General features: G+C 41.7%; 1 protein-coding gene across 1 annotated transcript in view; it reads right to left on the bottom strand.

Annotated features, from left to right (window-relative positions):
- Window positions 1–11,747, bottom strand: part of Itk (IL2 inducible T cell kinase) — a 61,791-nt gene extending 50,044 nt beyond the window's left edge. The window contains exon 1 of the mRNA XM_005071895.4: window positions 11,485–11,747. Within this exon, the coding sequence (XP_005071952.1) occupies window positions 11,485–11,622 (138 nt within the window). The 5' untranslated portion in view covers window positions 11,623–11,747. The remainder of the gene's footprint in view (window positions 1–11,484) is intronic.
- Between the last annotated feature and the right edge of the window lie 4,299 nt (window positions 11,748–16,046).

Genomic DNA, 16,046 nt, shown 5'->3' on the forward strand with positions numbered 1-16,046 from the left:
TGTAAGAAACTGATATTTGTTAAGTCTTTACATTTATTTAGTATATGTGTGTGCTAGCTACTGCATGTGTGCACAAGCATGGAAATACACAATTTACAAGGGCTGGTTCCCTCCCTCCACCGAATCTGTCCTGGGGGTTGAAATCAGGTCACTGGGCTTGGCAACAAGTACTCTTATCTGCTGAGCCACCTTGCTGGCTCATATTGGTTGTTGTGGGGTTGTTAGAGAAATGGAGTTTGGGACAAGGATTGGAAATTTTTTTACGACATAGCATTTGGTAACTTTAAAAAAATACGGGTTAGGTAGTGGTGGTGCACACCTTTAATCCCAGCACTCGGGAGGCAGAGGAAGACAGATCTCTGTGAATTCAAGCCAGTCTTGTCTACAGAGAGCTAGTTCCAGAACAGCGAGGGTTACACAGAGAAACTCTGTCTCGAAAAACCAAAAATAAATAACAAATATAAATGCCGCAATATTATGTACTTAGAAGCTTTTGTAAACGACCTGTCACCGTAACAGTTCTGCTTCTGTCTCTTTCTGTGTGGAGATGAAGATGGGCAAATGCAGGTGACAAGCACACAGGTGACAAGCACACAGGTGACAAGCACACAGGTGACAAGCACACAGGTAACAAGCACACAGGTGAGCCATCTAACAGGCACAGAGGACAGGCAGGGCCTGTGCCCCAGCAATCAGTTCTACTGCATGAGCCAACTGGGTCACTTTGAACCCCTTTTTCAGCATGCTATACTATGACTGAAAATTTAAGGGATACTTCCTGGTGCAAAGGCCAGGCTTACCCTCCACACTGTTCCTTTTTTTTTTTGTCTGATAAAGTGAGAACACCCTTTCCTGCTTCATTAGAATTGCTTTTCTTGGGGAGGACCCGAGGTCAGTTTGGGGCATCAGGTTCATCTGCTCACTGCATCCTGGGGCTCAGGCATCTACAGTTGAAGGTGGGTAAGGAACACCCTTCCCCCATCTCCCCGACCCTGTCCTTACTCATCTAGGTGTCCTGGACTGTGTCTGTTCTCCCTCTCAGCTACTTAAACGGACAAGTGTATTGTGATTCCTGGCATTGGTCCCTGAATTCTTTCTTCCAGGCCTTAATTTCTTGAATCTCTAGTGTTCTTTCATTCCCTCAAACAGGACAGGATACTTGGTGGCATTTTATAAACTGAGACACATACCCCAGACTCCACACACTTAAAGAGATGTACTCCAAAGGAAACCTGAAGTCACCTTTCTCAATTTAAAGAGTCATTCCTTAGAGAAACTGTAATGAATTAAAAGCATGGAGGAGAGTTCTCTATTTTAGAAACTTTGGGACCCCACTGATCTGATCCATATCCTTGACTTTCTGGCGACAAAGGTAAATCCCTGACACACTGAGGAAGTGACCAGGTGCTGGTCTCATCTCCGATAAGTGCCTGTGCTGTTTGCTTGCTCCTTACCTATGCCACTTACCTAGAATTGCAGCCTGCTGGCTTTAAACTCAGCCAAATGTTACTAGACACCGCAATAGAACAGTCTTAATGGCTTATGTGACACCTTTCCGAATTGTATTCATTCCTTGATTAGGTGCTGGCTGGTCTAGCTATGAGCCACATGAACCTCTCCGAGCCTCTGGGATGATCATCTAGCCACTGTTAGCGAGACTGCTATTGTGCACACAACTGGCTTTGAGGTATTCCTTGAATCTTACTGTACACGTACATATACATGACTGACTTTACATCACATTATTTTGTGCACATAAAAAAACACAAAAAGTGATGCCTGTAAAACAAAATATTTGAAAATCATAGCAAAGGAATTTTTTATTAATTCCTTCTTAAAAAAATAAATGGTTCTTAGAAAATAACGAATGGTTCTGTAGCCAACATGGGACCACTTTCAGTATATTGCTTTAGCTTTTTGGAAAATGATACATCAATAAATGCTTGAGCCCAGGAAATGTTCTTATCCTGAGCAGGTGAGATGACTTCACTTGTGGACTGTGGCATGCATGCACCTACTTATACTAAATAAATAAATGTAAAATATTATTATCCTATGATATAGTTATTCTCTAAAGAAATCCATCCTTAAAAAACTTTAAAAATGAAGTCTTCTTATATATACACATATATGTGTTTTCATTATACCTGGAAATAACTTGAATGTTGAGCTATAAACGATATATATATTCATCCATATATGTGGGTACATAAAACTGATAAGTTTATCTTTGCAATGAATGGATCAAACCATTAAAAATTCAGATATATGAGAAAGTGGTTAATTTTAAGACCATATAGACATACAGAAGTATATTTATGTAAAAAAATGAATGGGGGAGTAGACAATAAAATTGTCATGTATTATAATTTTACATATTTGAAATTATATCTGCATAGTAATTTGATAGCTTTAGACAAAAAGTTATACAAAATATTTGGGGTCTAGTTGTTTTATAAACTAGCAGTATAATAATCTGAAGCCTTTCTATTCTATTTTGTAGTATTAATCAACATTGATCTAACTGAATTCTAACTTGTTTTCTGTCTTCATTGCTAGAGGATACCTGTTCCTGACCGAGGATATAAAGTAGGCCAAGTTCCACCTATCTTTTTCTAGATAAGCCCTCAGAAAAACACAAGAAAGTTAAACCATGAAATATCTATAGAACAATCCATGGGATTAGATACCACGTGTTAGGTCAATATCTCTGATCTGGCTTCCTGGCTCCCTTGCCTGCCCTGTGTATAATCTACCAGGCCCACAGTAGTCAGAACAACCACATCCAACTATAAAACAGATGGTGTCTCAGAGCTGCTTCTACCATTTGGTATCTTCTTGCTGTTTAAATGAAGTCAAAAGTCTTTGCCATGGGCCATGATGGCTCACATAGCCTGGCTTCTGCACTCTCAAATTGCAGCCTTCTCTTGAACTATGCTCCCTCCTCACATGTGCCAAGCTTTTATTTACCTCAGGGTCCTCAACCTTGCAGTTCCACTGCCCAGAATGTCATTCTGTTTTTTTTTAACTTGACTGGCACATCCATCATCCTTCAAACCCTGATTCTGGCCTATATACAGATTCCCTCTCTAACCACACTTCCTTCCAGCTCTGTCCCGTTTGCTGCTGAGGTCTGCTGTAGAGCCTACCCATCTGTTTCTACCATGTGCTGTTATGGACTTGACTATGGGCTGTCTCCTCCGCCTGCTTACTAGGGCAAACACCTCATTTGTATTATTTAGCACTGTATCCCTCACACCCACATCATTGGTTGTGACATAGTAGGCATTTAAGAAATGACTAACAATAAAAAACAATACAAAAACAATAAAAAAATAAAAAGAGGTTTCAGAAGGTGCTATGTAAGCTGACATGGGAGAGGAGCAGTCGGTAGACTTAGCCAGCTGTTAAGCCTACAAACCACAATGATGACTGGCCCAGCAAAATATCCCCATTGTGCAATAGTGGCACTTTTATTTTAGGAGTAACTAACACCTGTTCAGTTGAACTTAAAGCCCACTTGATGGGAGAGAATTCATGCTTAGCATTTATAAACCTAGCCAACTATCCAACTGGACAAGTCATAAACCCTAGAGGAAAACCTACCACTGCCATCTTATTTTGGGGGGGTTAATTTCTAGCCGTATTCTAAATACTCATCATTATACCCACAGGTAAGTGTAGCTCGCATTCGTCATCAAAAAAGCTTCTTTTTATGACAGACACTATTACAGAGATCCACAAATGATCAAAATAAAGAGAATGGGTGTCAGTGGGCTACCCAACCTCCACTGATATATCTGCAATACAACCCCTACTCCTAAGGCTCAGGGAATGTCACCAAAGAGGGAACAGAAATATCTTAAGAACCAGAGAACCAGTATGCCTGCTGCTAGGTAGTATCCACTAGACATGACAGGGATACCTGCATTCATAAACTCTCAACAATATTATTGCCTTTACAAGACAGGCATAATGATAAACCAGTTAACATGCCAGCACAGATGGGAAATTCCTCTAGATGAAGGATTACTGGGGGTAAATGGCTGCTAAAAGAGGGTTGAATTCCTCTATAGGTTGTCTGATCCCAAGTGGTCATCCCTGAATGCATGTATTTAGGAGGAATGCTAAGTGACTCAGTAATTTGTATGTAACAATAATAATTAAAGAAGAGGTTATGAATAGGGAGCACAGGAGGAGCTGGAGAGGGCAGAGAAGGGTGGGAGTTATGGAGACATAGTACTCAGGGATGAAGTTCTCAAATAATAATTTAATAAAAAAGGATATGAAGCTGGGATGCAATCATATTTTAATGTGGTTTTTATTGACATTTTCCTGATGGCTAATGAAGTTGAGCATCTTCTCTATAAACTTGTTGGTAATTTCAATTTAGTCTTTCAGGAAGGACTTATTTATTTATTTATTTTTGGTTTTTACGAGATGGAAGGACTTATTCTTATCCTTAAAGCATTTTCAAATTAAGTAGTTTTACTGATAGTTAAAGTTTTTAAACTCTTTTAACTAGTCTTTATATGAATCCCTCCTTTTTTTTCTGATACAGGGTTTCTCTGTGTAACAGTGCTCTGGCTGTCCTGGATCTCACTTTGTAGACCAGGCTGACCTCAAACTCACAGAGATCCACATGCCTCTGCCTCCCATGTGTTGAGATTAAAGGCAACGGTGTGTGCCACCACTGCCTAGCAATACAAATCCCTTTTTAGATGACAATATAAGGTTGTTAAATAATAGTTTATGAACAACTTTCGACTGATGGAAATTTTGTGGAGAAATGACATTTTGTGCTAAGCTCTCATTCTATTAAATCTATAAAAACTTGTATTGACTTTCAAGGACAGCCAGGTGGTCTACTGGGGGCATTTTATGTGAATTTAAAAGCATTTCAGAGCAGTTTCCTCCTCTGGATCACTTTCGTGAGACTCCTGAGTATCATGAAGGCAATCCCCCAACTCTCCTCTTGACGAAAATCACATCCTATAAGACCTACTTTTTCTGGTATCCTAATTAAGTCACTGACATAGGAAAATGCCTATTAGTTAAGGAAATTAAATAAAGATGTAGCAGACAGCCCGTGAAAATTTAAAAAGAGCTTTAAGCTAACTTCCTTAGGACTCAAATGTGTGCCTTGTTTGGACCTCAATGTGTAGGTCTTATTTGGACCCCGTAGAAACTATGCTCCTCTTTCCAGTTAATCCTTTCTTCTAAACTAAATTCTCTCCTTGAAGGTATTTCACTGAGACTGATTTTTACTGCAGGAAATAACAACAGGGTACCTCCTGCCCGTAGCTCCTGAGTGCTGGGATTAAAGGCATGGGCCATCACTCCTGGCTTGTTTGTTAGCTTTTTAAAGATGAAAAGGGAAGCTATGAGAGAGGAATGAGGAGAGGCAGGAAGAAAGGCCTTGCTGCAAGCTTGGCTGCTCCAAAAAGCCACTGGAGAGTCTGTACTTCGTTGAGAAACAGCACCCCACAGCATGCGTTTCAACTGCTTCACTCTGGTTCTGAGTGCAGGAGCCCCCAAAAGAACATGAACTTGAAGCACTGAAGGTTCAGAAAAAAGGAAAATGTCCTTGAGGCACTCAGAGCAAGTGCAGTGTCAAGTGAACAGAGCTGATGATTCTCCTGAACAGCTGGGGGCTTCCATAGGCTCTCTGTCCTGGCTGAGAATTCCAATCACCCAACCCTTTCTTGCTTAAGACAAGGCCATGATTGTTTCTCCCAGGGACTCTTTACTTATTCTTATGTCCTGAACCTTCCCTTTTGACCTTCCACGTCATGTGTTTACTCTTTTAGTACTGAGCCCTTTCCTAACGAGGCTCATTTGTGCTTCACTATCCTACCCTGGATCTTTATTTTCTTCCTTTCTCTTCCTTTCTCCTTCTACTCCCTCCATAAGAAAGAACAAAAACAAACAAACAAACAAAAAAAACCCTAATGAATCATAAGAGACAGGAAGCATTATGGAAACTGCTGGTATCATCAGATACCTGTCCTTACAAAGCTCCAGTCTAATGGAGGCTCACATTAGTAAATGGGTAATTATGACTTTGGCATAGACCCTGAAGAAAGGGCCAGAACATACTAGGATGTTGACTCAGTCTAAAGAATTCAAGGACAGCTTCTTTAAGGAAGGGACATTTAGAGATGACCAGTATGGTATGCCTGGAACCCGGAGAGAAGACAAAGAGGGAGATGTGTACTAGATTCTGGTGCCTCGGGCCAACGGAAGTAACTGTGTCATAAACAGCACATCTGCTTACGATGAGGACCATGTCATCTGATCACTATGTGAGTGCTCACCCAGGCTGCTGCACAGAGTGTGGTGAGGTGACACATCACAGGAGCATTAGTGCCTGATGAGCCATGTGGACTTCTCCTGGGAAAGTGACTAAGGAAATGTGGGTGGACTACAGCAACTTTACTAGAAAAGGCAAGGAAGGCATGCATTCGCATTGTTTTAGACACGGGACAGAGCTCCAGAAAGTGAAGGGTGGGGGTTGTCCTGGAGTGTGCACAGAAGGGACAGAGCTCATACTGCACTTCACTGTGACAGACCAGCGAACATGAGGTGCCAATGTCCAGAGCCCTTTACAGACAGAGCAAGAGTGCCTGACATTGTCTAACAACCAGTCAGCAATACCACTAATCATAAGAGCACTATTTATCACAGAACTGTGTCAGCTCTGGAGACATAAGGGATCTCAGGGAGATTTTTTTTCACTTTCCTGTTTTATAAATGAGGGGATAACAGTTCCTACTTACAGGGATGATCGGGTGTTTATTCAAAAAAATCACATGAATACACTGACATATAGTATGTGCTCACTCAATGTTAGTCATTGCTTATTATTAGAATAATGGTGACCTCCACCTCATTAAAAAGAAAATAAAAAAGGAATAGTTAAGCTTCCAAAAACACAGCAGTTTCAAGATCTTAACAGCATTGTATGGTTTATAGCAAGTCACAGAGCTCTAAAAGTGGTAGAGCTGATCTTTGACCCAGATCTGTCTGATACCAGCAAGGGTGTTTTTGATGATGCTACACAATGGTTCCAAAGGGAAGAAAGGGACCATCTCCCCCTGGTTCTGCTGCTAGATCAGACTGCAGCTCGGGGAGGGGAGAGACCCTCTTCTGGGCAATAGCTAGGGTGGCGGTGATCTTGACTGTTCATCCCACCCCTCATTAGGTGGTAACATATCCCACACTGTCGGGGACATAGCAAGCTTGATCCTTGAGGTGCCTTAGAATGAGGAATTATGGGCTGGAGGGATAACTCAGGTGTTAATGGCTAGGCTCACAACCAAAAATATAAGAATAAGGAATTATTAGAATAAGTCATTAGAATAAGGAATCTTGTCAGAAGATCATGATGGTGCTTGGTGGGTAATGACCATTTTGCCATAGCACAGCATAAACATGAAGGGGAGTCATTGGGGTGCTGACTTTACAAATAGGAAAATGCCTTAAATAGGTGAAATTCTTACTTGAGAGTCTGTACCTAGAAAGTGAGAGAGGTAGGATTTGAACTCAGCTCCTATCAGCTACACTGGTCTTTCCAACCTGTAATGTTTGTCTCCATCTCTGCTGCCCCTCCCATCTCACACTCAGGGCCCTCTGACTTTCCTCTTTTCCCCATGGTTCAGTTGTCAACAACCTCCCCAGAGACTGTACTTAAGTCTGCCAGTGGTGTGCTAGATTTGGCTTATGCTGGCCTACTAGAGCAAACTGCTATGCTTTCAGGAATTTGTGATCCACATATCACTCTGGTTAACTGAAATGGCCAAAGGGATTCTTCTTTTTAGAAGTGGGCTCCCATGTATTGAAGACTGGCCTCAAACTTACTATCTAGTTGAAAATGTCCTTGGACCTCTGATTTTCTTCCTCTACCTCCCCAGTGTGGGGTTGTAATTGTGCACCCCCATGCAGGGCTATGGATCGGGCTCAACTTCATGCATGCTAAGCAAATACTCCTCTAGCTGTGCTCCATCCCAACTCCACCAAAGAGTTATTTATAACAGAGAAATGAAGAAATGCAACCAATCAAGGCTTCACGACTCCCCTCTGCTAACACAGTTACTGTGACCCATTTTTTACCAGCATGCTGCCAGGCCCTTGTCATTGTCTGCTAAGGAACCCCAGATACCCGAGACCATTTTCCAAAATGCCTGGAAGGCACAGGGAGCAGCCGAAGCTATGTATGTGCATGTCATCACCTGCAAGCACTCTATCTTCCTGATACACTGTTTCAGTAGGCCAAAGACTATTCTGGGAGGCCAGAACCACTTTCACAACATGGTTCAGGAAGACAGGCATATAATCCCCAACTACATACATATTTAAATAGAAGTTCACTCCATCCAGAGTGCAAGACAGCGGTGACCATGAATAACTAATTAAAACAGTTCTATAATGCTTAAAGAAAATTTCAAAAAGATGCCCATTCATACAACAAGGATGTCTGTTCCACTATGTTCATAGCAGCATTATTTGTAATAGCCAGAACTTGGAAGCAACCTAGATGCCCCTCAACCGAAGAGTGGATAGAGAAAATGTAGTACATTTACACAATGAAGTACTATTCAGCAGAAAAAAAAAACAATGGAATCCTGAAATTTGCAGGCAAATGGATGGCACTAGAAGAAACCATCCTGAGTGAGGTAACCCAGTCACAAAAAGAGAAACATAGCAGGTACTCTCTCATATATGGATTTTTAGACATAGATCTGGGGAGTGCCAGCCTACAATCCCATGGCCAGAGAGTCTGGGAAACAGAACCTTCATTCAGTGGCTGATGGAAGTACAGGCAGACTCCCACGGCTAAGCACTGAGCTGAATTCAAGAAATCCAGTGACAGAGAGGGAGGCCAGATGACCAGATGACCAAAGGGATTAAGACTGGGCTGGTTTAACTTCCAGAAACAGCTGACCTGACAAGAGTTAGCTCTTGAATCCCAGACTGATGCCTGGGAATCCAGCATGGAACTGATCAAGACCCCCTGAATGTGGGTGTCAGTGAGGAGGCCTAGGTAATCTATTGAGTCTTGGGTAGTAGATCAGTGTTTATTCCGGGTATACAAATGGACTTTGGACTCCCATCCAACAATGAAAGATGCACTCTCACCCTGAACTCTTGGGGGAGGGTCTAGGCCCTACCCTGGATGAAATTACAGACTATGGACACCCCCATGGAGGGCCTCACCCTCCCTGGGAGAATGAGAGGATATTGGGGGGGGTTGGTGGGAGGGCATGGGAGGAGGGGAGGGAAATGGAGAGGGACCTGGAATTGACATGTGAAGCAACCTTGTTTCTAATTTAAATTTAAATTTAAAAATAATATATATATAAATAAAGAAAATTTTTGAAATGTTAAATATAAACAATTGGTATTAGAAGACAAGAATTTTTATGTTTGTTTTACACACACACACACACATCCTGAAAACATTAGATACTACAGCCAAAGGCTACAGAATGAATTATTTCTTTATGAAACTTTTCTTTTTTTAGTTTTTGTTTATTTTGAGATCAGGTCTTGCTGTATAGCCAAAGCTGGCCTGGAATATACCATGTAGCCAAGGCTGGCCTGGAATATACCATGTAGCCAAGGCTGGCCTGGAATATACCATGTAGCCAAGGCTGGCCTGGAATTTATATTGATCCTCTTGCCTCAGTCTCCTTAGTGCTGGGATTCAAAGCACACACCACCATTTGCAGCTTGTATTTGAATTCTTCCACGACTCTTAAGAAGTAAAGCAGGTGTGGTGGCATCTACCTATAATCAAGACACTCTGGAGGCTAAGGCTAGAAGATTTAAAGTTCAAGCTTGGATTATATATATGATGACATTATCACACACACACACACAAGCGTGAATGCACGGGCACACACACACACACACAATCACTACCACAACCACCATCACCAACAATAATAATTAAAGAAAATAAAACCATGAATTTGAAAGAGAGCAAGGAGGGTGCATTGAAGCGTTTGGAGGAAGAAAGGATAAGGGAGGAAGTGATGCAATTGTATTATAATCTCAAAAATATTTTTTAAAAAAGTGAAAGTGTAAATTCCATTTTGTGAAAAGTTAACTAAAGTTGCATGACTATGCTTTCATTATGAAACGTGAGCTGCATGCTTCATTCACACAAACACAAACTTGACGCCATGTGATTTATTAGTCCTATGGTGAATCCTCCAGGCTCAAGGCTTGGCACCTGGCCATTGATCAATGGGGCCAGGACGTATGTAGTTCTGTATGCCTTCTAACCTACTGGCAAATTATCAGTGGGGCCCTGCTGAAGACAAGTGATTCTTTGCATTGCAAAAGTAGAGAGAGGAACAGTATTATTTTGCCCCAAACTAAAAAGGCTAGGTATCCTCCCAAGTGGTCTGGGCCAAGTTCATGAAAAACTTTAAAGATCGGGTCCTGCCCCATCACACACACACACACACACACACACACACACACACACACACACACCTGTGTCTTCTAGTGAGACAGCAGCAAGGAACAGAAGCATCTTTGACTCACTGACCACACAGCTAAAACTTCAGTACTCATCTCTGCCCTACCTCTAATGATGTAAAAATAATACAACGATATGATAAGAAATCACACACAGTTTGAGAAGTAGTCGAGGAAGACTAACCAAGAGGCTCTGCATACAACCAAAGGCTTCTGCACTTAGGTTGATGTCTAACACTTTCAATTACAATGAAAAGAGTCTGGTGGAGAAGGACATTTGCCCAGGTCTATTCACTCAGTGGGAAGCACAGAGTTTTCCTGATCCCCACGCAGTGCTTCTACCACACTATATTATTTCCATGTATTTATTTACTTTTGTTGTCACTGTTGCTGTCAAAAGGCAGTTGTCTTTAGATACATCTAGCTAAGCAGCCACTGTAGGGAGGAGCCCTTGTCTTCAGGCAGATACTTTGTGTTCCATTGTCACACACTCCTAGTTTCTTGAGACGTTGTGCCATGGGTGAAGATGGTCGCCACATGCCTTACAGCTTTCAGAATATTACATTATTATTCTGCGTGTATACACACACACACACACACACACACATGAAATACAAAATATTTGAGGATATTATCTTTTGTAAAACAGAGAAACTGGGCTAGGCTACCCCTTATGTCCTAATAAAAAATAATTAATATTCTACTTCTCTATACAGCCTGTAAAATACCATATACTTCCCATGGACTTCAAGTTCTATCCACAAAAGTCATCCCATAAAATATTCCTATGCTTATAAATTAAACATAACTTTTGGATTCTAGAACCAAAATAGCCAAATCTAACATCTGACTCTCTGATCTCTTTGATTTTGCTTCGATCTCGGCATATTTTGTTGTTGTTAAACACAACGTGCTTATATTCCAGGTGTTCAAGTTTATCCTACAAATCAGCTCAATCTAAACACAAAACAAAGACAAGAGCAAGTGTTTTCATACCCCATGGCGATCCTCGAAGTATGCCAGGCTGGCTTTCGTTAAAACAAAGAAACGGACTTTAAAATTCGAGGGAGAAGTCCTTCTCTTCTGCTGGGACTTCTTGATCAGCTGTTCTTCTAGGAGGATGAAGTTGTTCATGGTCCAGCTCTGAAAAGTGATGCGTATTGGGCATCACACCTCAGTGCAACCGATGTAGAGAAACAGCTGGGAATGCAACAGGATACAGTTGATCTTGAGAGACTCGTTCAAAAGCAACTTGCCTCCAACCTTATCTTTTCTATCAACATCAGCCAGCCTCACCGCTGAGCTCCTCCTCTGATGTCAAAGGCCGTGACCACATCCTTTCAAAATTCACCAAGCTAAGAAGCACATGCAAACATATGCGCACCCTTTGCTATAAGGTTTGGAAATGAGGTTTGAAGAAACTTAGAAACATAAAAGGAATTCAGTTTTAATTTTCATAGTTCCTGGTTTAGCCATGTAGAAAAGAAAGGGGAAAAGAACCGTGGTCCATGGGTCAGTGGAGCACAGCTTGTGTACGTTTCCCGTCGCTGTCATGAATCGCCACAGGCTTACTGACTCTGAGTTCCTTGGACTTATCTTACAATTCTCTAGTTCAGAACTCTGAAATGGATCTCACTGACTGACAATCATGGTGATAGTGGGACTCTGCTCCTTTCTGGTGGTCTCTGGGGGACACTGCCTCTGTGACTGTCCTAGCTTCTAAGGGACACCCAGGTGGCCTTTGTCTTGGCTCTCTTGCTCCATCTTCAAACTCAACAACTGCAGGCGGAGTCCTGCTTCCTCCATATTGCCGGGACCTCTTCCTCCTACCTCTGCCACATTCAAGGACCCCGAGAAACACATGAGAGCCACCCACCCCAAAGTGATCATCTAGGCCAGGTACCCTACTTTAAGGTCAGAAGACAGGTACTTGGTATGGTAATTCTCCTTTGTCACCCAACTTCATACAGTCACAGGTTGTAGGGATTAGGACATGGAAAGACTTGCACAGGGCTGTTTGAATCCATTGATACCACCTAATACCTACACAATGGCTTGGAATTTCAGTTCCTTCATCTGTGAAAGGAAGCAATGTCGGCCCTGTATGAAGCACCAAAGGGCTCCCTTTTGACTCTTCTGTAAGGCTCACAGTATGCCTGGCTTTAAGGGTATCACAAGAGCCTTCTGTGTTGTGCCACTGCACAAATATGCTATATGCCGTGTCTCTTTCTTCTGATTCACTCTGAAGTGATATTGCCAGCCTCAGCCAACATGCACTTCCTCTGGGGAGTCTTGCAGACTTTCCCACATGGAATCTTCTAACCTATTTTCCCCCTGCATATAGTACCCTTTCCAAGGAGGCAGCGTGCACAGACAAACAACTAGCTACCTCCTTGTGAGGGTCTTTGGGAATGGAATTTCATCTGCTCTGTGAATAACGCATGTTACTTATGAATCTAGCCTAGAGTCAGGACAGCGTTAAGATGTAGTACTCATGTGAGGTTCACGGTGACCAGGACGTTAATAACTAAGAAGTCCCAATGCAAGCAGGGGCAGCACAGATCAGAGAGGGATAAAGGATGAGACAAAGTGGGAGAGCACAATTCTCCAGTTTATTTTTAGGTGTAAATGACTAATTACAGCTTCCTTTCACATCATGCATTGGCAGCGGTTGAATAATGAATGCAGAGGGAAGGGAAGGGAAGGGGTGGGAGGGGAGATCTTCTGAGATTTTAACACATGGAAACATAATGTACAAAAGAGGCAAACTTTTCAAAATATAGTTTGCAGCAAAGATACTATTTTCCTTCTCTTTCTTCTTTCTTGGGTAACTGACTCCCTGAAAATTATCTGGACATCTGGTCAGCCTGAGTAAAGAATACGTTATTTTTTAGCCCTTCCAGTAACTTGGTAGAACCATGTAACTCTTTTCTGAACAAAAAAGTATAGCAGAACTGGAAGCGTCCTGGCAGCATGTGATGATCTACACCTGTAATCTCAGTTCTTGGGAGGCTGTCTCAAGGAAATAAGGGAGCTACTTAATGGGAACGTTCCTAGCTCCTCCATCTCTCTTCCTACTGATTATGGTATTGATTTGATGGGTGGAGCTGGAAGAACTACATTATACTATATGATGTGGAGGTTACATGTTGAGAACGACTGATCACATGATAGACTGAGTCTGGGGTTATAATGATCATGGACTGGATCATTCACACTAGCTGTGGAGCACCTGTTCCACGCTCCATCTTAGACAAAGGGCTGAGAAGCAGTAGACTATCTTATGGAAAAAGAGATATACCATTAATATTTTCTAGGACCATGTTATTTTATGTTACTGATATCATACCCAACTTTAACATTATACAGTATCATGTACTACCTTCTCAGCTATACTGTAAATTACTTTGAAAAGGATAGATTTGTGCCAGGTTGGTTCAGGCATGATAATTTACAAACTTTACACAGCACTTTCACCTGAGAAAGTGGAATATGAGGAGTTATTGCCTTCCATTTGCCAAGTCTCTATGTAGCACAATAAAAATAATTTTATTTTCTACCACACAGGACACTCCAAACCACTTACTGGGACTTGTCTATATTCACTCTTAAATATAATGCTAGAACCCCCAGTATTTTCTCCATCATGTTAAGATAAACATTCTCTCTACTTGTATTTTGGTTTTAAAAGCTTGGTTTATAGGAGACAAATTACATACTGGTGCCTATAACCAGCACGAGGCTACATGGTGTTACCCTGTCTCAAAGAAAAGCAAACAAAAAATACAAAGGAGGCTGGGGAGATGGCTCAGTAGCTGAGAGCACTTACTTAATGACATAAAAGCTTGTGTTCAGATACTAGAGTTCACATAACAAGCCAGGCAGGGTCTACTGCAATGCCTGTAACCCCAGGACTTTGAAGGACAGAGACAGGCAGATTCCTAACACTTGTTGGCTGCCAACCTAGCTAAAAAACATGTACTCCAGCTTCAGGGAGAGACCGTGCTGCAAATGAAAAACACAGAATGATAGATAAGGACACCTGAAGTCTTCTTCTGGCCTATGCATATGCACATAACACACACACACACACACACATGCACGCACGCACACATACCACCAGGCAAGCAAACAAATAAACTCCAAAACAAACAAACAAACAAATACAAACCTCAACAATACAAAAAAGCTCCTACTAGCCAACGATAAAACAATTTTGGGCACCAAAAACTATAACTGTGATGAGTTAAGTAAAGGTATTAGAACAACAAGTTCAAAAGAAAACTGAAAAAAGTCCACCCCAATGACTACTTTCAGAGGATGGTAGATAACCAACTTATTATTCTGGAAACTGAAAACAAAACAAACCAGAACATTCTGCTTTTCATGAAGGATTGCATTTCAGTATCACGAACAAACGCTTAATAATGTAACATAAGGGAAGAAGGAATGACAGAGTATCACTATTTCACACTCTGAATACAGCAATGAATGTAGATGATGACCCTAGGTGGCTGTTAAACTCTCCATGTCAGTAGGGAAATGTACAACAGTAAGAAGCTGACCACTCTTCAAACAATCACATGATAGAGAGACAAGCAGACACTACGTGGCTTCTGTGTACTGTGATAGGAAGCAAACAAGCCACCCACACAGACGCCTTGTGTAGACAGAAGAGTCACACATGACTCTGGTCAGAGCTCTAGATCTAAAATCTGAGCTGCCAGGAAGCTCGAGATGAAGGAACATGGCAAAGAACAGGAAGAGGTGTAACTGGGAAAGTCCAGAAGATACCAAATGCTGAGGACAAATGACCCAGGATCCCCCAACAAACGAAGTGGGTGGGAACCTATAGACCAGAAAAGGACCTTAGAAGATATTTCCAATGAGGGAGGAATTTGGATTCAGAGCCAAACAAATCAACTATATAAAAAAGTTATGAGCCATTGTGGGGCATTTAAACATTGAAAAGAAACTGAGGAACTGCTATGAAATTCTAAGGCAAGCTAATGACACTATTGTTGTATTAAAAGAATGCTTTTCACAGGTAGGCACTAAATGCTTGACAAAATTATCACATGTCTGAAATCTGCTTTATTATAATGCAGTGGAGGCAAAGGAGGAGAAATAGGGTAAGAAATGATGTTCCTGAACTGACAATTGCTGAGGCTGGGTGATAGGTACCGGGTTTGTTATTGTATTCCTTACACTAGCATCTGTTTGAAGCTTCTATAATAAACACGTCAAAAGAGCCAGTCCAATTCCTGTAGATGATCAAAACTCTACGCACAGGGCTAGAGAAATGGCTTAGTAGTTAAAGGCATACATTCTTCTTAAAGTGGACCAAGTCTGGTTTCCAGGATCTAAGATAGGTGGCTCACAACTCCAACTACAAAGTATCAGGCAACCTTTTCTGGTCTCCATGGGCATCTGCACTTACATTCACACATCCTCAGAAAAAGACACACACACACACACACACACACACACACACACACACACACAGAGAGAGAGAGAGAGAGAGAGACAGAGACAGAGACAGAGACAGAGAGACAGAG

This window comes from Mesocricetus auratus, unplaced genomic scaffold (genome assembly GCF_017639785.1).
Source record: "Mesocricetus auratus isolate SY011 unplaced genomic scaffold, BCM_Maur_2.0 Super-Scaffold_100007, whole genome shotgun sequence".
Classification (NCBI taxonomy): domain Eukaryota; kingdom Metazoa; phylum Chordata; class Mammalia; order Rodentia; family Cricetidae; genus Mesocricetus; species Mesocricetus auratus.